The sequence below is a fragment of the Lynx rufus genome, unplaced genomic scaffold, assembly GCF_022079265.1.
Source record: "Lynx rufus isolate CCGP_SWC_20201006 ecotype Redwood Valley unplaced genomic scaffold, mLynRuf1.p SCAF_3, whole genome shotgun sequence".
NCBI lineage: Eukaryota > Metazoa > Chordata > Mammalia > Carnivora > Felidae > Lynx > Lynx rufus.
This window is the reverse complement of record NW_025814845.1, coordinates 179,750,649-179,777,520: the sequence shown is the minus strand read 5'-3', so window position 1 is coordinate 179,777,520 and position 26,872 is coordinate 179,750,649. Positions and strand designations below refer to the sequence as shown.

Sequence of the window (26,872 nt, the reverse complement as noted above, 5' to 3'; positions counted from 1 at the left end):
TACCAAATAACCTAGCCATATCCCAGAGAAATGAAACCTTAGGTTCATAGAAAAATCCACACCAAAGTGTTCACAAAAGCTGTATTTTTAATAGCCATAAACCAGAAACAATCCAGATGTCCTGTAACAGATGGATGGTTAACAAACTGCAGGACATTCACCCCATGAAAGTTTACTCAGTAATAAAAAGAACGATGACTACTGATAAATGCAACAACTTGGATGGATGTTGAGGGGATTATGGCAAATTATAAAACACCAAACCCAAAAAATCATCAAGAGTAGGATTCCACCCACATCACATTATTAAAACAACAAAATGGAGTACAAATGCAGGATGTGGGAGTGGAATGGGAATGGGTGCATGGGTGTGGCTATAAAGGGCAGGAGGAGGGATTCGTATGGTAATGGAACTGTTGTATACCTTCTATACAATACCTTCTATATCATATGTTGTATACCTTCTATATCAATACCAATACTCTACTTTTGACATTGTACTACAGTTTTACAAGATGTTACCATTGGGGGACACTGAGCAAAAGGTATATAGGATCTCTCTGCATTATTTCTTACAATTAGATGTGAACCTACATTATCTCAACATTAAAAAAAAAATTTTTAAAGGACGTTGCATACGTATTTGTACTTGTCCAAAATTTTCCTTACTATGTTCCCACTAAAAGATATTTCAATCATTTAAATAATTTACTTCTGGGGCGCCTGGGTGGCTCGGTCAGTTGAGCATCTGACCTGGGCTCAAGTCATGATCTTACGGTCCATGAGTTCAAGCCCCCCGTTGGGCTCTGTGCTGACAGCTAAGAGCCTGGAGCCTGCTTCAGATTCTGTGTCTCCCTCTCTCTGACCCGCCCCCGTTTATGCTCTGTCTCTCTCTGTCTCAAAAATAAACATTAAAAAAATTTTTTTAAATAAATAAATAAATAAATAAATAAATAAATAAATAAATTTATAAATGAATGATTTACTTCTGTTTTATAGAAGAACCTTCTAATCACTGGAAGTAATTAAAAGTAAATGGATTTCTGTAGGTAAAAGTATGACTCTCGATTAAACTGTTAAAATAGAATATGTTTAAGGAGGTTACTTGATTGCCCATAAAATATAATTAGGTAACTTACAGACAATATTCGAAACAAATCTTATCACACATTTACCTTTATACAGGACATAAAGAAGAAAATATGTTTTATGATTACTCTTGCATTGGTTAATAAGTATTACACACAGTAAAAGAATATTAGCCAAAATTATTTTCTAAAATATACCGATATTGAGCTTACCTTGAAGTACACATTTAGAGCAGACTATAATCTTGAACAGCTGTTGAATTCTATTACATAGATTTACTTAAGTGTAATAAATATACAAGCACGGGATAGTAGTTTAAAAATTTTTTAGAACACATAAATTACCTGCACACAGAACACTGCCGTTGAGGCTGAAGAGCAGTGAACATAACAATCATAGAATAGTTTCGAGGTGGTGCCTTTATAAATTTTCGGAATTTATCGCCATTCATTCGGAAGATTGAGCGCCTGGAACTCCATTCCATCAGCTGTTCTACTTTTTCAGCTAAAAGATTCTGCAATTAAACACAGGAATTTAAATTTACACAGGGTTAAAGTCCTCCACTATGTATTTCATATATACTGAATTGCATGAGATTCTACCTTACCCCAAATTAATTTCTGTTAAAAGTTTTTCTTTTGGTGAATATATCTATTATTAATTGACTGTATATGCATAAAATATTTCATTTCATTTTCCCTAAAGATTGCAAAGGTTTATAAAACAGACATAAAAAGTAAAACAGACTACCACTTCCACAAAGATAAAACACACATGCTTTTCCCTAATCTACCACTAAATACAGAAAAACATGCTGTCCATTACATAAAAAGCAAATATAGGAAGGCTCTGAAAAAGGATGTCCAATGTTAAAAAAAGAAGGAAATCCTGCTATTTGCAACAACATGGATAAAAATACAGGGTATTACGCCAAGTGAAATAAGCCAGTCGTGTAAGAATAAATATGGCATGATTCCACTTGTATGAGGTTCCCAAAATAGTCAAACTCCTAGAAGCAGAGAAAAAACAGTGGTTGCCAGGGGTTAGGGGAGGAAGAAATGGACAATTGTTGCTCAATGGGTATAGTTTCAGTTAAGCAAGATGAGTAAGTTCCTGAGATCTACTGGACCACATAGTATCTATAGTTAACAACTGAGTATTGTGACCTTTAAAATATGCTAAAGAGGACAGATTTCATGTTAAGTGTTCACACCACCACATACACACACGCACGCACACACGCAAAGAACACAAGGAAATTTTTGAAGGTGATGCGTGTGTTTGGTATTTTGATTGTGGTAACGGAATCACAGACGTGTACATATGTTGAAGCCATCAATATATATATTAAGGGTGTTCAGTGTTTTGTATATCAATGATAACCCAATAAAACTTTTAAGAAAGGAGAAAGAGAGAGGAGAGGCAGGCATCTTACCCTGAGTTAGGGTAAAAGACTTGCTGAACTGCTCTGCACCTACCTGAGGGAGAAAAAAGATAAAAGAAATGGAAGAGAAAAGGGGAAGCAGGGGCAGTAACCTGCTCAAAGAGCATCATGCTTAGTTAGTAGTTGGACACAACATTCAGGTAAATGCACAATGGCAGAGTGACAATAACAAAAAAGAAATATAACTAATTACTGGGATAATGTTACTTAAAAAAAAAAGACAACAAAATTTTACCTTACCAAAAAAGTACCAGCTGAAATTCATCCTAATCTCAAAACAGGCCAATTATTTGGATTTGATTATATTTGTCTGTAGGCCTTTAATTCCACGTGCAGATAGAACATGAATATATTTCCATAAAAACAATACTCTTGCTAAACTGAAAGTTAAATAAAAATTTAGAAGACACTGCTCTGCTTCATCAATACACACAAAACAGCTCAAAACTGAGCAGAAGGACTTACACGAACTTTTCTTACTTTGAATTCTGAGGAATAAAGTGAGGCTGTTTCCATGTTAAGCATAATTTCCTAGTGTTTGTCTTATAAAAATTGTCATATATTTAATATGATTTAAACTCTTCAATTGTTTACCCTAACACTCAGTGAGTCAATTTAGCATCTATAAATTCTTCTGAAATAATTTTAAAATAAAGCATTTTATTTATAGGGACTGTGACCCTCTATCTAAAGACAGACCCTCCAACTAGCATATCAAGCAAAGTCTTAATACACTAATGAGGGCAAAAAGAGCTGGTCTAAAAAACAGCAGTTTGTCTGCAGGTTCCTATGGTGTTTTAGTATACTTTTCTCAACAAATACACACACACACACACACACACACACACACACACACACTTTCCTCTTATTTTTTTTTTTATTTATTTATTTATCTTGAGAGGAAGAGAAAGAGAGAACGCACAACCCAAGAGGGGAGGGGCAGAGAGGGAGAGAATCCCAGGCAGGCTGAGCGCTGTCAGTGCAGATCCCGATGCGGGGCTTGATCTCATCAGTGAGAGCGTGACCGGAGCCAAAACCAAGAGTCCAGACGCTTAACCGACTAGGCTACCGAGACACTCCCACACACACACGTTCCTTTTAAATTCTCTAATAATAATTCTATAACAATTAGATTCTATAATAATCTACTTCTATTCTACAATCAGTCTATAATAATGTTACTCTATTTTTTCTTGTTAAAAACAATCACATCTTTACACCAATACATTATCTATCAAGACATTCAATAAATTTGAAAAGTAGAAGATTCTGTTCTACTTCCGCTTTTTCAGTTATCAAAGAAGCAAGCCAGTTTCAAGCGTGCTGGCAAAAACAAGTATCCTGAGTCAGAAATATACTTTTTTTCTCTGGCAAGGTTTATTTGTTTTCCAGCTTTACTGAAGTATAAGTGACAAAACTGTAAGATATTTAAAGTATACAACATGATGAATGGATATACATATACACTGTGAAAAGATTCCTTCCATCTAGTTAACTGACATATTCATCACCTCACACAGAATACCTTTTTTTCTTTCCTTTATTTATGGTGGGGGGGGTAGGCGAGAACACTTCAGTTCTATAGTCACCATGTTATACATTAGATCCTCAGACCTTATTCACCTTATATCTAAAAGTTTGTAACCTTTTATCAAGTTTCCTTGTCCCCCTCCACCACCACCCTTTTATGGGCCTGCTCCTGACAACGACTTTTCTGTCCCTACTGTTTCTATGAATTCAAATATACATATATTTTTAATTCAACATATAAGTGACTCCGTTTTATAAACACACATACATCATACTTGTTAATCCATTCTCATGGTACAAAAGGCACCATGAGCTCCATGTTGTCACCCAAGTCTCATGGGGCTGGTGTGGAACAGCCCGGATAGATGATCATTTAGCGGGTTTATGAGAGAGCTGAAGAACTCTAAGGTTAAGAAAACCCAATCTTTTAAAGGTACTGCTGGCAAACATGCCCAACCTCTGCTCTAGAGGTAAAAATGATCTTTATTATCCTGAACAGGAAATAAATCTGTCCTGAAACTTTCCTAAGTCTAGATTTCTAAAGAAATCTAAATTAGGGGCACCTGAGTGGCTCAGTCAGTTGAGCATCCGACTGCAGCTCAGGTCATGATCTCGCGGTCCGTGAGTTCGAGCCCCACATTGTGCTCTGTGCTGACAGCTCAGAGCCTAGAGCCTATTTCAGATTCTGTGTCTCCTTCTGACCCTCCCCCATTCATTCTCTGTCTCTCTCTGGGTCAAAAATAAATAAACGTTAAAAAAAAAAAGAAATCTAAATTAAAATCAATTTACTATCTTTCAAGGCTGTTTGTACAACAATATCCTTGAAAAGACAGTCCAGCTAATGCCTGGGTTCAGACGTGCAGAAATATGAGAGATCCATGGAGATTTGCCTCCCCAAAATATCAATCAATGCATTCTTTAAATCACATAATTTGAAAACATAATTCCCCCCGCCCAACCTGCCAAAAAAAAAAGAAAAAGAAAAAGATCAAGTCAAATACTAAATACAGGTTGTTTATTGACCTTTTAGGAGTTACAAATCTAGTTCTGCTAAATATGCCTAAAAGAGGGTATGGAAATATAATTCAACTTGTCAAGAATAACTACTCTTTGAATGGTGGATATGGGTAGCTGTCCCTCATAGTTTCACAACTGGATTCTGTCACAACATCATAATCAGCTAAGAAAAATGTATCCATATATTCTAAAATATCTTTTGTCAGGATGTATATAGTTACAAAAATTTTTTTAAGCCTTCAAGACTTGAAAGGTTAAATATGGCACTCACTTTCCACAAACATCCACCTACATTAACAGATATTCCACATACACTTTCATTCCATCAAAACACATGTTAAAGAAAAGAAGCAGGTAAACAAGCCTATTATTCATATTTCCCAGTGCTTCCATCTTTCAGATAATATGAAGCTTCTTACTGACAGAGACTATATAAGTTACATCCACCCTTTAAAAATTATACAAAAAATGTATAATAACTTGGCTAAAGTGGATTCTTTTTTATTTAATGTTTACTTATTTTTTTTTTATTAAAAAAAAATTTTTTTTTCAACGTTTATTTATTTTTGGGACAGAGAGAGACAGAGCATGAACGGGGGAGGGGCAGAGAGAGAGGGAGACACAGAATCCGAAACAGGCTCCAGGCTCTGAGCCATCAGCCCAGAGCCCGAAGCCGGGCTTGAACTCACGGACCGCTAGATCGTGACCTGGCTGAAGTCGGACGCTTAACCGACTGCGCCACCCAGGCGCCCCGATGTTTACTTATTTTTGAAGACAGCGTGAGTAGGGGAGGGGCAGAGAGAGAGACACACGCAGAATCCAAAGTAGGCTCCAGGCCCCACGCTGTCAGCACAGAGCCCCACATGGGGCTCAAACTCATGAACTCTGAGTCAGACACCTAACCAACTAAGCCACCCAGGTGCCCCAAATTCCTTTTTTAAAGTACGCTTTTAGTTACTGGGTAGTTACTCTTTCAGAATTAAGCAAATATAAATCTTCCCTTTTTCGGACTATTCAGATTCTATAATTTGACAGTCACGGTGCTACAGATTTTAGGGTACACAGTCACATTCAACACCAATGTCAACATGTAACTTTTACACAGTCATGCCTGGAAAAAAGTAAAATTCCAATTTTATGTAGTTTTCCTACTGCAAATAATCAGGAAAATACTTTTTTAGAAGAAAATACCCATCAGTTCCAGGTACATCAGCCTGATAGACTAACTACAGTTGACCCTCTACAACACACGTTTTCAAGTGTGTGGGTCCAATGAGATATGAACTTTTTTCAATAAACATACAGGACAGGTGCCTGGGTGGCTCAGGCATTAAGCATTTATCTTCCGCTCAGGTCATGATTTCACTGTTAGTGAGTTCAAGTCCCACATCAGATGAACTCCGAGCCTTGCTCTGGGTGAGCACAAGCCCTACTTCCAGTTAAAAAACAAAACAAAACAAAACAAAACCCACGAGCCCCACTTCAGGGGGAGCCCTGCTTCTCTCTCTCTCTGCCCCTTGTGGGACTCTCTCTCTGCCCCTCATTCACTTGCAGCCCCACTCTCAACGGGGTTTATATCTCAAAGGAGATATATTTATCTCTCAAAGAGAAATATAAATAATATAAATATATAAATATAAACAAATAAGTATATAGGAAATTTTTTGGAGATTTGTTTGAGACAATTTGAAAAACCTGTGTAACTTAGAAATACTGAAAAAGAAAAAAAGTTAACATATTATTGTGAAAAAACAGTATTTAATACAACATACAAAATATGTGTTAATTGCTGATGTCACTGTAAGGCTTTAGGGCAAAGGAAGGCTATTAGTAGTTAAGTTCTGGGGACTCAAAAGTGATACTTGGATTTTCAACTGCATGGGAGTCGCCACCCCTAACTCCTGCGTTCTTCAAGGGTCAACTACATTGGTATTTTTGTTCCTACCGTGCTCAAAAGCAGGGTATCAGTGTGGACTGCTAATGCTGCCTGCAATGTATTCATGTACTTGAGTGAGTGTCACCACACCTTTACCAGATTAGGGTACTCATGTTCATTCATATTCTCTCTACTAACTTAAGTAAAAACGGTATCTCATTGTTTTAATTTGCACTGCGATTTGCTGGCAAAACTGAACAATTTTCTACAATTCTGCATACCTGTTCCATGTTCCTAGTTACCTCATGTCCTTTATGTCATCTATTCACGAACACAATTTTATGGAAGACATGAAAATATATGGAATAAACCCCTTTCCATACTGATTCAAATTAAAACAGCACTAGGATAAGATTTTATCACTTCTAAATTATGTTCATTTTGCTTACAGGGTGAGCACTAGCGAAGTAATATTTTAAAAGTATGTATCTGAGGGCACTTGGGTGGCTCAGTCATTAAGCATCTGACTTTGGCTCAGGTCATGGTTTCACGGTTCATGCATTCAAGTCCCACATCGGGTGATCTCGTGCCCACACTGGGTGATGATGAGCCCCGCATCAGGTGAGCCCCGCTTCTCTCTCTGCCCCTCACTCACATGTGCTCTGTCTCTCTCAAATAATTAATTAAAGTATTTGATTATACTTTGTGAATTATTTCTCTTTAAAAAGTTTCAATTTACACTGTGAAAAATCTCAGTCCTTTAAAATCTGAAAAAACAAATCCATGTTCTGGCGCCACAACGAATAACAAATGATGGTGCCATTAAGAAGTCTCCCTCCTCGAAACGGGAACCCTCTTGCACTGTTGGTGGGAATGCAAATTGGTGCAGCCGCTCTGGAAAGCAGTGTGGAGGTTCCTCAGAAAATTAAAAATAGACCTACCCTATGACCCAGCAATAGCACTGCTAGGAATCTACCCAAGGGATACAGGAGTACTGATGCATAGGGGCACTTGTACCCCAATGTTCATAGCAGCACTCTCAACAATAGCCAAATTATGGAAAGAGCCTAAATGTCCATCAACTGATGAATGGATAAAGAAATTGTGGTTTATATACACAATGGAATACTACGTGGCAATGAGAAAAAATGAAATATGGCCTTTTGTAGCAACGTGGATGGAACTGGAGAGTGTGATGCTAAGTGAAATAAGCCATACAGAGAAAGACAGATACCATATGGTTTCACTCTTATGTGGATCCTGAGAAACTTAACAGGAACCCATGGGGGAGGGGAAGGAAAAAAAAAAAAAAAAGAGGTTAGAGTGGGAGAGAGCCAAAGCATAAGAGACTGTTAAAAACTGAGAACAAACTGAGGGTTGATGGGGGGTGGGAGGGAGGGGCGGGTGGGTGATGGGTATTGAGGAGGGCACCTTTTGGGATGAGCACTGGGTGTTGTATGGAAACCAATTTGTCAATAAACTTCATATAAAAAAAAAAAAAAAAGAAGTCTCCCTCCTCTTCTCTTTTAATATCCTAACCATTTGATTACTCAAACAAGTTTCTCTCTTAATGTGGTGATTCAAACCAAACAGAGTAAAATCCACTGGTAAAATTTTCTTATGCATTTCAAGTACCAAACAACTTTTAATGTTTTCTTCTAAAATATAAGCATAAGGGGTGACTGAAGTGTTCTCTCTCATGAATGTGGTGATGGAAACAAAACTAGGCTTTTGCCAAAACCCATAGAAATATACAACCCAAAAATGAATTTTAAGTATTTTTTAAAAATCAACCAGAATGGGGTGGGGGGTTCTGAAATGAAATATAAACTTTAAAAAGCAAAGCTCACTGTATTACAAATCAATCATATACACCTACTTTGGAAAACAGTATTTGACTGGATACTCTTAAAGCTAAAGAGAAAAGAACTGTATATAAATCCCATATTCTAGTTTGTTGTTCTATTTCTCACAAGATTAGCAATTGTGTTACTTTATGAGTATACCAGAGTTGAAGAAAAAATTAAATATATATAATTATCAGATTTATTATTTTCAAAACAAAAGAACTTACAAGTAAGGAAAAGGGAAAACAAGGAACAATGCTATAGTATTAAACAGGAGTTAGAGGCATCCATATTAAGTATGGCTTTTAAAACAGATAAACACATACATACACATATGTACAAGTATACAGACACACACATATGTATGGATTACTATAAATATATTTCCTAACTATGTTCAATGAGAAGGCTGAGGAACAAGAACATCCCAACAGCACACACAGCACTGAGATCTTAGTTTCTAAACAACATTCTCTATTAAAAAGAACCAAGGTTTCTTAGAGCAGCAATTGATTAAAAAGCTGACACAGAGAAAAACAACATGAGACTAGAGTATCTTGTGGTACCAGAAAGTAAACAAGTGCTCAAGAAAGGCATGTCAAAGGGCATAGGAACCAACTAGAAAAAGCTCCCAATAACCAAAGCTGTAAAGTTTAAGCAACAATAAAAATGACCATAGTACTGAATTTTAAACCAAATACTAAGAGGAAAAAAAAAGTCTATGAGTCCATACTTACATGTAAATTACTGAATGAGAAAACAAATAGGAGAGGGGCACCTGGGTGGCTGAGTAGGTTAAGCATCCCACTCTAGGTTTCAGCTCAGGACACGATCTCACAGTTTCCCAAGTTCAAGCCCCATGTCAGGCTCTGCACTCACAGCACAGAGCCTGCTTGGGATTCTCTCTCTCTCCCTCACTCGCACTGTCTCTTTCTCAAAATAAGTAAGTAAACTTAAAAAAAATGTTTAAAACAACAAACAAATTCAAATAGGAGAAAGGGATTACTCTTCCTCAGAGAAGAATTCCAAATAATAAATGGAGAAGTATTAGGGGTAACAGGAATACCACAGTAAGTAACATCAATGGGTTCTAAGCTTAGTTAGGAGGTACCATTTTGAAGAGAAGCAGAATATTTGCATAGTCTCAAAGTATCTTCCTAAAAATGTTTATTAATTATCAATAGAAAAATAGTACTGTGACAGTGAAGCAACCTAGCCGATACCTTACCCAAGCAGTCAATGTTAACAATACAGTAATAAGAGATGAACATCATGTATTCCTTGACACTGAGAAGAGCATATTATTCTTGCCAGAAACACATGACCTCAATCTAATCATGAAAAAAAAAACATTATACAAGCCCACACTAGTAACATTCTACAAAATAACTGACCAGTATCCTTCCAAGGTGTCAAGTTCATGAAAATAAGCAACCACCCAGGAACTGTCATAGAATGCAGAAGACGAAAGAGAATGACAACTAAATACAATGTGAAACTCTGGAATGGATTCTGGAACAGGATGGAGACATTTGTGAAATAACTAGTGATATGTGAATAATATCTATAGGTTAGTTAATAATACTGAGCCAAAGTTAACGTCTCATTTTTGGTAACTGTACGTATTGTTAACTCTGGGAGACACTGAGTGAAAGGTGTATGGGACCAGTGTACAATTTCTGCAACATTTCTATAAATTTAAAATTACAGGTGACCCTTGAAAAACCCTGGAGTTAATGCCCCTGACCCCCCATGCAGCTGAAAATCCGCCAATAACTTTTAACTCCCCCAGTAGTTAACTACTAATGGCCTACTGTTGACTGGAAGCCTGACTGAGACTATAAATAGTCTATTAACAAATATTTTGTACATTATCTGTATTATACACTGTATTCTTACAAACAAGTAGCTAAAGTAAATGTTAATTAAGTTATAAAAAAGAGAAAACATATTTACAGTACTATACTATAAAAAATCCACATATAAGGGGACCTGCAGTGATAAAACCAATGTTGTTCAAAGGTAAACCATATGTCAAAATAAAAAAAAAAAAAGACATGCATAAGTATATGATATAAATATACATTAGGTCTCTCAAGTTTTTAATATGCACAAGTTTTACCTATTGGTTACTCTAAGTTGGAATGGAAGCTTCTGTGCTCTAAGTTCAGAGAAAAATTACATTTAAGTGTTGCTTGATACTGGCACATTTTTAAAATGAATAATTATTTCTATTTTTTGAGAATATTAGGATCAGGATCGTGAAGGTGAGAAAAAAGGCAAAACTCTTCCTTAAGTCAACAGATTTTGATAGACTCATTGCCTAGTACGCAGGATGCCTCCTGAAGCATGCCCTGAAAAACTGAAGCACAACTCCAAAGGTGCATCTATTTACACATGAGAAGCATTCCGTAATTCAAAAAATATTTACTATCTCCTATGTGCCAGGCACTGAATTAGGACCTGAGAACAGAAGAGTAAATATGATATAGTCCCTTCCATCATTGACTTTATAGAGTGATGTTTCTCAAACTTTAATAGTGCTCTGATCCCTCTTTGAAGAAAAGGAATTCTTGCAGCCCCTTATCCCAAGTGTCTTAATTATTTTTATTGTGATGCTATTCCCATATGTAGAAATAGAACAGGTATAAACTTAGGCTTCGGTATTTAGATGTGCAACTTCTTTTGATATGGATATGAACCTTTTATTTTAATTCCAGTATGGTTAACAGTGTTATTGTAGTTTCAGGTGTACAAAATAGTGATTCAACAATTCAACGATGCATATGTGTATATATACATATATATACACACACACTACTTCTTCATCCTTTTTATCAATCGATGGACACTTGGGCTGCTTCCATAATTTGACTACCTAAATAATGCTGCAATAAACATAGAGGTGCGAGTATCCCTTTGAATTAGTGTTTTTGTACTTCTTTTTTTTTTTTCAACGTTTTTATTTATTTTTGGGACAGAGAGAGACAGAGCATGAACGGGGGAGGGGCAGAGAGAGAGGGAGACACAGAATCGGAAACAGGCTCCAGGCTCTGAGCCATCAGCCCAGAGCCTGACGCGGGGCTCGAACTCCCGGACCGCGAGATCATGACCTGGCTGAAGTCGGACGCCCAACCGACTGCGCCACCCAGGCGCCCCAGTGTTTTTGTACTTCTTAGGTAAACACCCAGCAGTGTAATTACTGGATCATAGGGTAGTTCTATTTTTAACTTTCTGAGGATCCTCCATACTGTTTTTCCAAAGTGGCTGCACCAGTTTGCATTTCCACCCACAGTGCACGAGGGTTCTTTTTTCTCCACATCCTTGCCAATACTACCGCACAGCAAAGGAAACAAATCAACAAAACTAAAAGGCAACCTACTGAATGGGAGAAGATATTTGCAAATATTTCTGTATGTTAGGTCATTTAATTTTATTCTATTTTCTATCCATAAGAAGCAAGTGATCAGTTTTTATATCCCCTACTGAAAGCATCTTTTCCTTGTTTAAAAGTCAACAATCCCAAAGTCAAAGGCAGCTGAAATTACTCTAAAATATATAGTTTTGACTCATTTCTGAATTCTCTCATCTGTGTACACTAGAAAAACACAAGGAAATGTTAGAAGGTATACAAATAACTACATTAACAACACAAATGACCTTTATATACAAAGGGGAAAAAAAACTAAGCCAAATTAAAATTTTTGCCTTCCCACCTCACTAATGTCAACAGAGACAATGACTTTTAACTACATTCATTACAGAAATCATAATAATTCATTTATTTTTTAAATGTAGCATCATCATCTGTACCATAATATGAGGCTCAAAATCAATGGAAAGGGACAAATATTTAGTAAGTACTTCCAATGTGCCAGGCATCATACTAGGTGTGCCTCATTTTACAATGTGTCAGGTGCCATACCAACAACCCATTCTACAGAAGAAAGTTTGGGTTCGGTGAACCTAAATTACTTGAGATCAAATTAGTAAGTAGTTAAAAGGGATTCAAACTTGGCTTCTCTATCATTAATGCCTATGCGATTATCTCTATGTAATGGGATGTGTGTGTGTATGTATGTTATACAGATATATACATGTATGTATATGATATATATGTATACACATACACATTCTTTTTTTTGTTTTTAAAATGGAACTATTTAAACAAAATTAGACATTTCTACCCAGTGACAGTTTATTGTAAAAATTCCTCCAATTTAATTCCCTGACTAGGTTTAGAAAGTAATTCTTTGTAAGCATGTATGATATATGGCAAAATCAAGACTAGATAAACAATTACTGCGTAGTTTCCAACTGCTTAAAGGTTTTTAGTTAATACAGAAAAATGTATTTTAAAAGTGCCAATATACTAACAACACACTTGAGCTTAAGAGCAAAAATGCTGACTATTAAAAGTAAACTTAGCTGGCGCCTGGGTGGCTCAGTCAGTTAAGGGTTCAACTTCAGCTCAGGTCATGATCTCACCAGTTCAAGAGTTCAAGCCCCACGTCAGCCTCTGTGCTGACAGCTCGGACCCTGGAGCCTGTTTTGGATTCTGTGTCTCCCTCTCTGTCTCTGCCCCTCCTCCCCACTCGTGCTCGCTCTCTCTCTCTCTCTCTCCAAAATAAACATTAATTTTTTTGGGGGGGTGCCTGGGTGGCTGAGTCGGTTGAGCGTCCAACTTCGGCTCAGGTCACGATCTCGCGGTCTGTGAGTTCGAGCTCCGCGTCGGGCTCTGTGCTGACAGCTCAGAGCCTGGAGCCTGCTTCAGATTGTGTGTCCCCCTCTCTCTCTGCCCTTCCCCCATTCATGCCCTGTCTCTCTCTGTCTCAGAAATAAATAAACATTAAAAAAAATTTTTTTCAAGTAAAACTTAGAACACATGATTAAAGAGACTAACGTGTCAGATTCTCTATTTAGGAAGTAACGTGCAGAAGAGATCTGATTAGCTGTACTTATGTAATTTTAAAACATATCAAGATTGAATTTCAAACTACAATTCTAACTCAAGGAACCTGGTGCAAGTATAAACTACTATATGCCTTGGCAAGGAAGAATCTAATCATTAACAAATTACCACATTATGGCCAAAGAAATTTACAATTTTATAGAAGCATGATTTTAAATTTAAATGTCATCAAAACCTAAATGCTGGTTAATGGACAAAGGAAATGTAGTATACCCATCCAATGGATACTACTGGGAAATAAAAAGGAACAAAGTACTAGAAACGGGACAACATGGATAAACCTCAAAAACATTCAGGGCGCCTGGGTGGCTCAGTCGGTTAAGGGTCCGACTTCGGCTCAGGTCATCATCTCACAATCCGTGAGTTCGAGCCCCGCGTTGGGCTCTGTGCTGACAGCTCAGAGCTGGAGCCCATTTCAGATTCTGTGTCTCCCTCTCTCTCTGCCCCTCCCCTGTTCATGCTCTGTCTCTGTCTCAAAAATAAATAAACGTTAAAAAAATTAAAAAAAAAAAAAAACATTATACTCACTGAAAGAAGCCAGATATAAAAAAGACCACACACTGTATCTTTCCATTTATATGAAATTTCTAGAAAAAGCATATTTATAGAGAAAATAAGTAAGTAACTTGTTGCTGAGGGGTAGTAACAGGGATTAACTGTAATGGGCAGGAGGCTGCTATTAGAGGAATAAAATGTTCTAAAACTGATTTGTGGTGACGTTGCACCACTCGGCTAAAGTTAATGAAAATCACTAAACTGTATAGCTGAAACAGGTAAATTTTATGATGTGTAATATATGTCTAAATAACACTGTTTTAAAAAAATTAAATGTCATGGGCTAGTGGGCATAAGGGAGTATTCTACCTACTAATGAGTTAGCCTGGCCCAATGCTAAATACCCATCTCTCAACCTAGATTAGTTGTTCTCTACCTGTCTTCACATACTCAGTACCTGCATGAGGTGAGAAAACATAAAAACGTTCATGAAAATAACATGTACTGTGAAGCAATGCATATAAAATGTATAGTTACTCTAGAAGACATCATTTTGGTACTAAATATCTGAGGATTTTCAAAGGTCTCAATAAAGATGACTGCAAAGTATGTATAGTAGATACGAGTCAAGAGTCAGCACCCTGAAAACTTAAAATTAAGATTTGTGGCTTCTAGCCTTGGAATTCCAAATTCTAATCAGTATGAAAGAAAATTTAACCCTTTTAACTTTTATTTCTTCATCTGACAAGAAAAGGATAGCTATTAGTCTTAGTCTATTCAGTGAGATGGTCTCAATGACTGAAAATAAGATATGACTAAATAGAACCATTATAAAGCTTGTTTAATTATGGGCTTTCCACAGAAAATACTGAAATCATGGATATGACTTGTATAAATCAGTTATATAAAAGATACACTGAAATTACTCTCTCAAAATGTAAAATAACACTGAACATACTTAAATTTAAAAAAAAAAGAATTTTAAATCTATAATAAAAATTCTGATTCTGGCCAACATTTTCACAGGTTACAGGTTTTCCTTTCTTTTTTTTTTTTTTTCCATTATCCAAACCAAAACAAGAGCAGTACCTAAAATTGTTACTGCCAAAAAGCTATCACAAGAGGCAACTGGTGCATCAATTATCCCCCATTCTTTACTCCCAACATTCATATGTCAGTCTAATTAAACAGCTTCCTGGTCACCATATTTTACCCTAAAATCAAGTTCATCAAAACCCTAAACCAGTACAATTACATAAATGCCATTTAGAGAAAGGAAAATGTACAATACTTGCAGATTATTCTAATCTGAGTTTGAATCTAGACCCACACCTCACAACATACATAAAAGTTAATTCCAAATAGTATTTTAGACACAAATATGAAAGTCAAAACAAAATCTTTAGAAGTAAATATGAGGAGGAAGAGGAGGAGGAGGAATTATCAATCATAAAAGAAAAACATTGGTAAACTGAACTTTATTAATTTATGGAAGATACCATAAAGAGGGAAAAGGCAAATCACAGATAGGAAAAGATACTGGCCATACACATAAGTGACAAAGACTTTAGAAGAGGAATATACAAAGGACTCCTTACAACTCAGTAAGAAAAAGACTATCTGACTTTTTAAAGAGCACAAAAAGATCTGAATAGATACTTCCCAAGAGAAAATATCCACTAACATCAGAAAAGGTGCTCGATATGATCATTCATCAAATAAAAGCAAACAAAAACCATAATGTGATAATACTAAGCACCCACCAGAAAGACTACAAGAGGAGAAAAAGACAATCCCTGAATGTCCTACACTGAAGGGAGTGTAAAATGGTACAATGGATTTGAAAAGCACTTAACTGTATGTTTTATAAACCAACAATTCCATTCCTAGATCACTACCTAACAGAAATGCATATATAAATGCTCTCCAAAAGGCATGTACATTCATGTTCATTGCAGCATTATTCTTAAAAGCTCCAGTTTGGATACATCTCAAAAGCTCATCAACAGTAGAATGGATTAATAAATTGTGGTATGTTCATATAGTACATACTATACATCAATGAGGATGAATAAACTACAACTACTTGAAAAATTTGGATGAATTTCACAAATATAATGAGTGATGAGTCAACTATTCAAAAATAACTAAAGGTAATCTATAAAAAGAAAAGTCAAGATTGTCATTAACTTTGGGAGTGGGAATGAGTAATAACCAAAGGGGGCTGATGGCTGACTTCTGAGATTCTGGTAATGTCAGTTTCCAAAAAAAAAAAAAAAAAAAAAAAATCACCAAACTATATAGTCATAACTTACATACTTTTCTGATTTTAAAAAGTACCCCATGTAAACTGTTGAGCATGCCACACACCCTATAAGCACTGACCATTATATATTCCTAAATGATAGGAACAAAATTATGGAAAAAGCACCTCAGCAAGAAAAACCTTTATGTTCTGAATTAAAATTCTGTACTTAAGTTGTAAAAATCAAGAAAAATAATGTCTAAGAAATCTAGGGAATACATAACTTACTGAATTTCTATATGCACACTTCTAGCTTCAAAACTCAAGCAAATCTTCATTGATGAGACAATACCCAGAGTTACACCCGACGGTACCAAGCAAGTCTACAAATAATGTAGAACAAGGAAAAAGAACGAAGTTCTGGTCACTAAACAGGAAAGCTTGGACAAGTCACTTCACCTCTTAGAATCTATGGACTCATCTACTAACATCTAACCAATCTAATCAATATACAGATTTATTGATAAACACACAATGGGTGACAGATAAAAATCTTTGTAAGTGATAAACTACTATATGAATATAATGCAGTATTATTAGTAGTACTGTGTTTGTTGTTGTTAAATACCCAAGGATGATGATCTTACAACTATAATCCTATAATTCCTTTATTGTCAAATTCCCCACATATTCTAAAAATACATTAAAACAACACTTCTGTGAGAATTAGTTTTAATTCTGGGTATTACCAGAGAACTTGAGACCTTTATATTCAGGTTAAATACTAGATGGCAAAAAATAATGAGATATATCTCAAATAAAAGTGTATCTTTCTCTAGTTACCATCTAAAAATATTAAGTGCTTTGTATATGCTAAACACTCTGCAGTGGACATCACATATGATGTCTTAGTGAACTTCCACAACCATCAGCAGCAAGCAGCTGATATACTTCTTTTACAGATGAGGAAACCCAAGTCTAAAGAACTTTAGCTCTCACCATTGCCCTACACTGAATGGCTTACTTGAAAGGGACTGTCAGAAGTACACAAGAGTTATCTTCATCCAACAACTGACATCTCTAGTGAGTTCTATCACTTTCATTCATTTGACAAGCCACAAAACCCCATTATTACTGTAAAAGGTACTGCTGACCTATTGTCTGAGATAAAATGACGAGTGATAGAGGATTAGTTTTATTACATGCTTTTTAAAAAAAATTTTTAATTGCTTATTTTATTTTTGAGGGGGCAGGTAAGGGGTGGAAGGAGAGAGGGAGACAGAGGATCCAAATCCGGCTCTGCATGAGAGGGGAGAGCCTGACACGAGGCTCAAACTCACAAATCGTGAGATCATGACCTGAGCCGAAATCAAGAGTCAGATGTTTAACCAGGTGCCCCTGTTACATGTTTTTGGAAAGAAACATTCCAATTTTTAAAAAAATAAGTCAAAAATTTCAGTATGTAGAGAAAACAATATACATGCTTAGTAAGTAATGTCTGTCCATGTGAAAAACAATATATAAATAGCAACAACTCCTGAAGACACTGAACGATATTAACAAATTATTAAGTCTAGGGGCACCTAGGTGGCTCAGTCAGTTCAGAGTCAGATTTCAACTCAGGTCATGATCTTACAGTTTGTGAGATTGAGCCCCGTGTCAGGCTCTGTACCAGTGGCAGGAGGTGTGCTTGGGATTCTCTCCCTCTCTCTAGGCCCCTCCCCCACTTGCAAACTCTCTCTCAAAATAAATAAACATTTTTTAAAGTTTTAAATGATTAAGTCTAAAAAAATGTATGAAAAAGAAAAGGTATTATAAGCATAACAGTAACGAACCTTACAGATCTGTAGTAATAATAATAGCTAATGCCAATATTGGGTGCTCACTATATGCTAGGTGCTATACAAAACACTTTCCTTGTATCAGGGAATTCATGAGTCCTCATAACAAGCACGTGAGTGGGGTGATCATTGATATCTCAAGTTGAGAGGAAAGAAACCGTGGCACTGAGAGGCTAAGTAAACTGTCCGAGATTACACCGCTGGCAAACAGCAGAGTCATGATTCTCAGACAGTCTTATTCCTAAGTATATACACTAAACCTCTACATTATACTGCAGAATCTTACTGGTTTCGGAGGTTATAAAAAAAATCCTTGCAATCCATAACGTAATATTCAAATGCACATGTTGCATAACAGAAACCTCACAGCACCTCACAGAATAAAAAATGCTCCAGGAAGGGAGCTTTTTAGGGAATCCTGGTTAACTCAAACTTTTAAGAGCATCTGTTGTAAAGAAGGTAGAGCTGTGCTATTGCTGGGTCATAGGATAGATCTATTTGTAATTTTTTGAGGAACCTCCACACTGTTTTCCAGAGTGGATGCACCAGTTTGCATTCCCACCAACAGTGCAAGAGGGTTCTCATTTCTCCACATCATCTCCAGCATCTATAGTCTCCTGATTTGTTCATTTTGTCCACTCTGACTGGCGTGAGGTGGTATCTGAGTGTGGTTTTGATTTGTATTTCCCTGATGAGGAGTGGCGTTGGGCATCTTTTCATGCACCTGTTGGCCATCTGGATGTCTTCTTTAGAGAAGTGTCTATTCATGTTTTCTGCCCATTTCTTCACTGGATTATTTGTTTTTCGGGTGCGGACTTTGGTGAGTTCTTTATAGATTTTGGATACTAGCCCTTTGTCCGATATGTCATTTGCAAATATCTTTTCCCATTCCGTTGGTTGCCTTTTAGTTTTGTTGATTGTTTTCTTTGCAGTGCAGAAGCTTTTTATCTTCATGAGGTCCCAATAGTTCATTTTTGCTTTTAATTCCCTTGCCTTTGGAGATGTGTCAAGTAAGAAATTGCTGCGGCTGACGTCACAGAGGTTTTTTCCTGCTTTCTCCTCTAGGGTTTGGATGGTTTCCTGTCTCACATTCAGGTACTTCATCCGAGTTTATTTTTGTGAATGGTGTAAGAAAGTGGTCTAGTTTCATTCTTCAGCATGTTGCTGTCCAGTTCTCCCAGCACCATTTGTTAAAGAGACTTTTTTCCACTAGCTATTCTTTCCTGCTTTGTCAAAGATTAGTTGGCCATACTTTTGTGGGTCCAATTCTGGAGTGTCTACTCTATTCCATTGGTCTTTGTGTCTGTTTTGTGCTAATACCATACTGTCTTGATGATTACAGCTTTGTAGTAGAGGCTAAAGTATGGGATTGTGATGCCTCCCGCTTTGGTTTTCTTCTTCAATATTACCTTGGCTATCTGGGGTCGTTTGTGGTTCCATACAAATTTTAGGATTGCTTGTTCTAGCTTCGAGAAGAATGCTGCTGCAATTTTGATTGGGATTGCATTGAATGTGTAGATTGCTTTGGGTAGTATTGACATTTTACCAATATTTATTCTTCGAATCCATGAGGATGGAATGTTTTTCCATTTCTTTGTATCTTCTTCAATTTCCTTCATAAGCACTGGGTGTTGTGTGGAAACCAATTTGACAATAAATTTCATATTAAAAAAAAAAAGAAGGTAGAGCTAATTCTCAAAAAAAAAAATGTTACAAGACAGCATAGAAATATTCAGTAAGGAAAAAACTGTATTAATTTGAATACAATTGTAAAACACAATTTTAAAATCTACTAAGAAAGACTCACACGTTGACCTATGTCCATAAATAGGGATTATTCTACTGCTATATTGTTCTGTGACAGAAATATGTCCAAGTGTTTCCCTTTCCAGGGCCATCTATACACTCCTCTTGGTTGGGAGTTTTTTCTTCCTGCCACAGTTTCACTTACTACTTTCAAGATTTCACCTTCTCTGTTTCGGTGTCCCTTCTGGTCTCTTGAAAATAGTGATGTTCATGAATCTTAACTCCCTGTTCCCACTAGAGAATAAAAAAATACTCACACCTAAGGGAACTTTGCATAGTTAACAAAGCACAGAAACATCCCTAACATGGAATATAATCATAAAGCTGAGAAAGTGCCATATGTCCATTTTAAAAATAGAAAAGGATTCATTGGCTCAAGTTCAAATGATGATTCTGTATTTACATGCAATGTGATAGCCCAAATTACTTCTGTACATCTCAGTTTCTTCATCTGTATCACTGAAATAATACCTCATAAAGATGTTGTCAAGATAAAGTGAGTTAATGTATGGAAAACTTCTAGCATGGAATCTTGCAAAAGGATAGGTACTCCAATTTTTCTCCCTGCCTCAGGTCAATTTCTATTAGCAACAAGGACTTTTTTAAACATCTCCAGTGGGGATTTAAAAAATCTCATTAATGATACCTTCTACCTCAGAGTTACCAAGTGTTTTCTGAGTATTTATCACATGACAAGCATTATGCTAAATTTATTAATAAGCATTAGGAATTACTAATTACATGACAAGTATTGTCTTAAATTTAGGGAAAATGAAAAATGAGTACAACTAAATCCTACTCTTAATGCCTTACAGCAAATAAGCTCTATTACTAGAATATACATATTATTTATATTGATGTGTGACAGTTGTGACTTTGTTAAGTAAATAGCTTGATGCTAATTAAGGAAAGTATGGCCTATAAGATCTTATTTCTATAAATACTACCTGCTTCATAGTGGCTAATTTAAATTCAGGACAGAGGAAAATTCTGAAACCTAAATTGGTCCTATCAGTAAGGACTGGGTTTTGTCTGCTCTGGGACAAGCTGGCAGACAAGGACACAGGTACCATAAACTGACCATGTATCAGTAAAGGAAAATGAAATCTAAAAATGAGATTCTTCAAGGGGGAAACCCTGTCCTTACCTGTTACCTTGTAAACAGCAAGGGCTACCACGTCCCACAAGTTAATGAAGATAGTCATAATAACTACAGGTGCCCAGCTTTCTGAATTATATTTTTATCTTAATGTTTTTATGAAAACTAAATTTTAAGGCAATTTACTATAATAAACAAATTGCCATAATCTATGTGCCAGTCCCAATATATATTACTACAATACTCAGTTATGCAAACTTCTTCTAGAAACTCAGTAGTATTTCCAGTAACATTTTTTTTTTTTTAAGAGAGAGAGAAGGCAGAGGCAGAGAAAAAGGGAAAGAGAGAATCTTAAGCACACTTCACGCTGAGCCGGAGTGCAAAGCCCAACATGGGGCTCAATCTCACGACCCTGCGATCATGATCTGAGCCAAAATCAAGAGAACCTTAACCCACTGAGCCACGCAGGCGCCCCTCCAAAAACACTCTTAATTAGTGGCTCTATCAACCTGAACTCTGCTCAGAAAATTTCCCTGAGGAAAGATCCACATTTCTGCTATTTTGTATCCCTCAATGCATCTGAACATGGCTCGTTCTTGATAGACCTTGAAACTCCCCTATGTGTATATATAAACTCCCCTACATGTATCTACTCAATGAATGGATAATTTGTAAGATTTCTAAGCTATAATCTAGGAATTGATCATTTATTTCCCTATTTGAATGGATTATTTTTTAATTTAATTTGAATAAATTAAATATTAATATCACCTGACAATTATCAGAATGGCTAAAATCAAAACTACAAGAAACAACAAGTGTTGGTGAGGATGTGGAGACAAAGAAACCCTCTTGCACTGTTGGTGGGAATTCAAACTGGTGCAGTCACTATGGAAAACAATATGGAGGTTCCTCAAAAATTAAAAACTACCCTACAATCCAATGATCACACTACTATTTACCAAAGAAATATATATACAAACACGAATTCAAAGGATACATGACCTCCTACGTGTCCTGAGGCACTATTACAAGAGCCAAACTATGAAAGCAGCCCAAGTGTCCACTGATAAATGAATGGATAAAGAAGATGTGATACACACCTACACACAATGGAATATTACTCCAGTATTATGCTACTGGAAATAAGAGCAAGACAAATACCATAGGATCTCACTCATATGTCGAATTTAAGAAACAAAACAAATGAGCAAAGGAAAAGAGAGAGAGAGAAACCAAGAAACAGACTCTACAGAGATAAACTAATGGTTATCAGAGGGGAGGTTGGGGGGATGGATTGTGGCAAAATAGGTGATGGGGATTAATGAATACACTTACTTTGATGGAAAAAAATAATAAGTACATTAAAGAGTTTATAACTTCAGTCTGTCATAGACTCTGCTCTATTCACTGGTTCAAAAGTAGAAAAAATATTATAAAAAAAAGTTATTTCCTAAACTTAAATATTTATAGTGTATATAGTTAACAAAAGAATTTAATAGCCAAAGAACGATGCTGTGGTCAAATTTAAAATTAGCAATTCATGAATTTAATATCAATTTTTATTGTTCTAAGATTTCCCGATTCCCAAAAATAAAAGGAGCAGTACCTTTACATATAAACACATCAATATAAATTCTACATTGAAAAATATCAGAATTTTTGCTCCATAAAAAAACTTAAATATCCCATGGAAGTTAAAAATTTTAAGAAGCCTAACATTAAATGCTATTATACTTATTTTTGTTAGAGAAAATACATCAGAAACATACAGTTTTCAGAAATAGTTTGTATGTGATACTAATAGTAATTAAAAAAAAAAAAAAAAACAAGATTGGTCCATGTACAGAATTACATAAATTCAGGCATACAGGAATTACATCTCATTCCCCAAATGCAGGCCCCATGTAAAAACACTGATATAAAATACAAACTGATTCTAATAGTTTATTAATCATACATTTTTAAATATACCTTAAAAAATAATTCAAGAGAGGGGTGCTTGGGTGGCTCACTCGGTTAAGCATCTTACTGCAGCTCAGGTCACGATCTTGCTGTTTGTGAGTTCAAGCACCTTGTCGGGCTCTGTGCTGACAGCTCAGTCTGGAGCCTATTTCAGATTCTGTGTCCCCCTCTCTCTCTGCCCCTCCCCACTCATGCTCTGTGTCTGTCTCTCAAAAATGAATAAACATTAAAAAAATTTAAATAATAATTCAAAAGAAAAAACTCACAACAATTATGTGATTAACAGTAATAAAAATAAAAATAGCCCAAAATAAAAAGCATATTAAAACAATGAAATATTAGGAACTAGAATGACCCATGTGTAATTTGTAACTAGTGAAAATTTTCTATCCTAACATTAAAAAGATAGAAGACAGTATGTTTATACTAACTATACAAAATTATATCTAAAGATATATCAGAAAGTCATGCAAATAGTCAAAATGTTTTTTTTTCCAGGATTGAAAGTTATTCTGTTTTAATTTTTACTATAAAGTGAAAACGGGTTTTGTGTGTGTGTGGTTTTCAGAGGTTTTCTTAAATTCACATGAGCTGTCTTTATGACTGTTTTTCACCACAACATTACTTAAGTATCCTGCTTTCCTGTCAAGACAAAACATCATTAAAATGGGGACCATGAGGGACACCTGGGTGGCTCAGTCAGTTGGGCATCTGGCTTCAGCTCAGGTCATGGTCTCACACTCCATGAGTTCGAGCCCCATGTCAGGCTCTGTGCTGACAGCTCAGAGCCCGGAGCCTGCTTCGGATTCTGTGTCTCCCTCTCTCTCTCTGCCCCTTCCCTGCTCACACTCTGTCTCTCTTCCAAAATAAAATAAAAACTAAAAAAAAATTATAAAAAAAATTTTAATGGGGACCATGATATTTCACTGCAAGATCAAAATATAAAGTCATTTTAATAAGGGGCAGGCAAAATGTGGGTTAAATGAGCATCTCATTTTCATACCACCACTGCATTAGTTTCTGTCATCATCTGTTTTGAACTCCTTCATATCCCTTCTCTTGGATATTCATTCTTGTATAAATAAATATCCCATTTTAAAACAGGTACCAGGGGCGCCTGGGTGGCGCAGTCGGTTAAGCGTCCGACTTCAGCCAGGTCACGATCTCGCGGTCCGTGAGTTCGAGCCCCGCGTCGGGCTCTGGGCTGATGGCTCGGAGCCTGGAGCCTGTTTCCGATTCTGTGTCTCCCTCTCTCTCTGCCCCTCCCCCGTTCATGCTCTGTCTCTCTCTGTCCCAAAAATAAATAAACGTTGAAAAAATAAATAAATAAATAAAAATAAAAAAATAAAACAGGTACCAGATGCAAAGAGTCCAGAGCAGTTATAGAGCAGAGAAGAGGGGCGCCTGGTGGCTCAGTCAGTTAAGTGTCCCACTTTGGCTCAAGTCATGGTCCCACGGTTTGTGGGTTCGAGCCCTGCATCAGGCTCAATGCCAAATCAGAGCCTAGAGCCTGCTTCGGATTCTGTGTCTCCCTTTTCTCTCTGTCCCTCTACCACTCGTGCTCTCTCTCTCCCTCTCTCAAGAAATGAATCAATGTTTAAAAAAATAAAAGAAGGTGTAGGCCCTTCTCTCTAAAGAGCAGAGAAGAAAATCTCGTTGGAGCTGTACACAGCCATCTGGTCTTACTCCCTCGAGAGCAAGCATGGATCCAGCCATCGGCAGCTTCAATGAGTACAGCAGATGCCCTATTATAATACTATAGCGCATCACAAAATAATCCGCACTGTTTAGAAGTCCTCGCATGTAACTGCACTATTAATAGCATCATACTGTGTACTAGAGCTGAAGAAAATTTTTACTCTAGGAATACGAAAACACGAAAACTATTAACTATTCATAAATTGCAAAACTGAGAAGTGACTTTTTTTTAGTAGGTTTATTCTGGAGTCACACAAACTAACCAGTAAAATCTGTGGTTAAATTATCAAAACCAAGAAAAATTAAATAGAATCCAACAGAAAACAAGCCAAGAACAAAGCTTTACATGTCCTTAAAATGTTTTCCAATTCCTTTTTTACTGGCCTAAATTGGATTTGGTCTACCATATTATTTCCAAATGCCAGGAGCAAATTAAGTTTTGGAGGGAGAAAAAAGATTTGTTTTGGTTATTCTGTATAAAAAGTATGCTACTTAAAAGTTATCACAGCTACCTACTAACTCAAATCTGTATTCTTGGCAGAAAATCTCCAAACAAACTTCTTATGTGGGGCTTTATGTAGAAAACACTGAGTAATATTGGAGATAATATTCTAACTTCATATCACCCCCCAACCCAGAAAAGACAGAATGAGATGCCCCTACTATTGTTCCATTTATCCCTACAATACAAAGAACAGTATTACATGAAATCTATTGTTTATTACAAGTACAAAAAGAACATAAGCTGAGAAAGCAAGCAAAAAGTAACAAATTCAATACAAATTAGACCCTCTTGGGGCAGAGGAGGCGGTACTTGAGGATAAAACCCAACCAAGTGATAAATCAAAATAAGTAACTTATGGAAAGACAAACTACAGATAAAATCCAGCTAAGAAGAGGTGAATCCGAATAAAGAACTCAGGAAATAAAGAGCTATGGTAAAAGACTGAATGGTGACTGTAGTGCTTAATGTATTAAATACAAACACATTTAACTATAAAACCAAGAGTCAACAACTCCAGAAATTACTGTTATAGACAGACCACTCTGATTTGCCTAGGAGGTCCCAAATTATACTTGCTGTCACTACATATTCATCAATTAGCACCGCTTTTCTCTCTCAAAAATATCCCAGTCTGGATAAGCTATATGGTCGTTCAAGATTTACAACACTTACATTATGTTTCATAATTAAACAAAGTTATTACTATTTAGAGATGGGGAAGGAAGCCTGGGAGGGATGTAAGAATATAAATTTCCACATCTTCTACAGCATTTAGCCAACCAATACAGGCTTTAATTATAACATGTTATTTAAAATAATTAACAGCATGCATTTGAAGAAAGGAAATATAATTATGTCTGCAACTTTATTTTTTTTAATAAAGGCACTATTTTTTTATTTTTTATTTATTTATTTTTTAGAGATAGTGCACGAGTGAGTGCTAGCTGGGGAGGGGGAGGGGGAGGGGGGGGAGGGGGAGAGGGAGACATTCTCAAGCAGGCTCCATGCCCAGCACAGAGCCCTATGTGGGGCTTGATCAGGATCATGAGATCATTTTGTCTTGAGATGAAATCAAGAGTCGGACACTTAACCAAATGAGCCACCCAGGCGCCCCTGCAACTTTCTTTAAATTCCATTTTTAAAATATGGAATGATGGATGATAAATGATGGATGATGGACATGTGATAAAGCAAGCAAAGTAAAATGTTAATTGTATCATATGGATGGTAGGTATTTGAGTATTCAGTGTAAAAATTCCTTTAACTTTTCTGTGTGTTTGAAAACATTCACAAAATGGAGGAAAATGAAATTCACCTTACATTAAGTAAGATGCTTCAGGATGATGAAAGTTTCTTTAATTTTTTTTTTTGCTCTCATCTTTGTACATTTCTATTTTTCTTTTCTTATAATGTATCAGTTTATAAACATGTATCATTTCATAA

The 26,872-nt window shown here is 36.2% G+C and overlaps 1 protein-coding gene across 1 annotated transcript in view; it reads right to left on the bottom strand.

Moving 5' to 3' along the window:
* TUSC3 (tumor suppressor candidate 3) overlaps positions 1 to 26,872 on the bottom strand; it is a 591,066-nt gene that overhangs the window by 191,155 nt on the left and 373,039 nt on the right. Inside the window, exon 2 of the mRNA XM_047092210.1 lies at positions 1,434 to 1,603. Coding sequence (XP_046948166.1) covers positions 1,434 to 1,573 — 140 coding nt within the window. The 5' untranslated portion in view covers positions 1,574 to 1,603. The remainder of the gene's footprint in view (positions 1 to 1,433; positions 1,604 to 26,872) is intronic.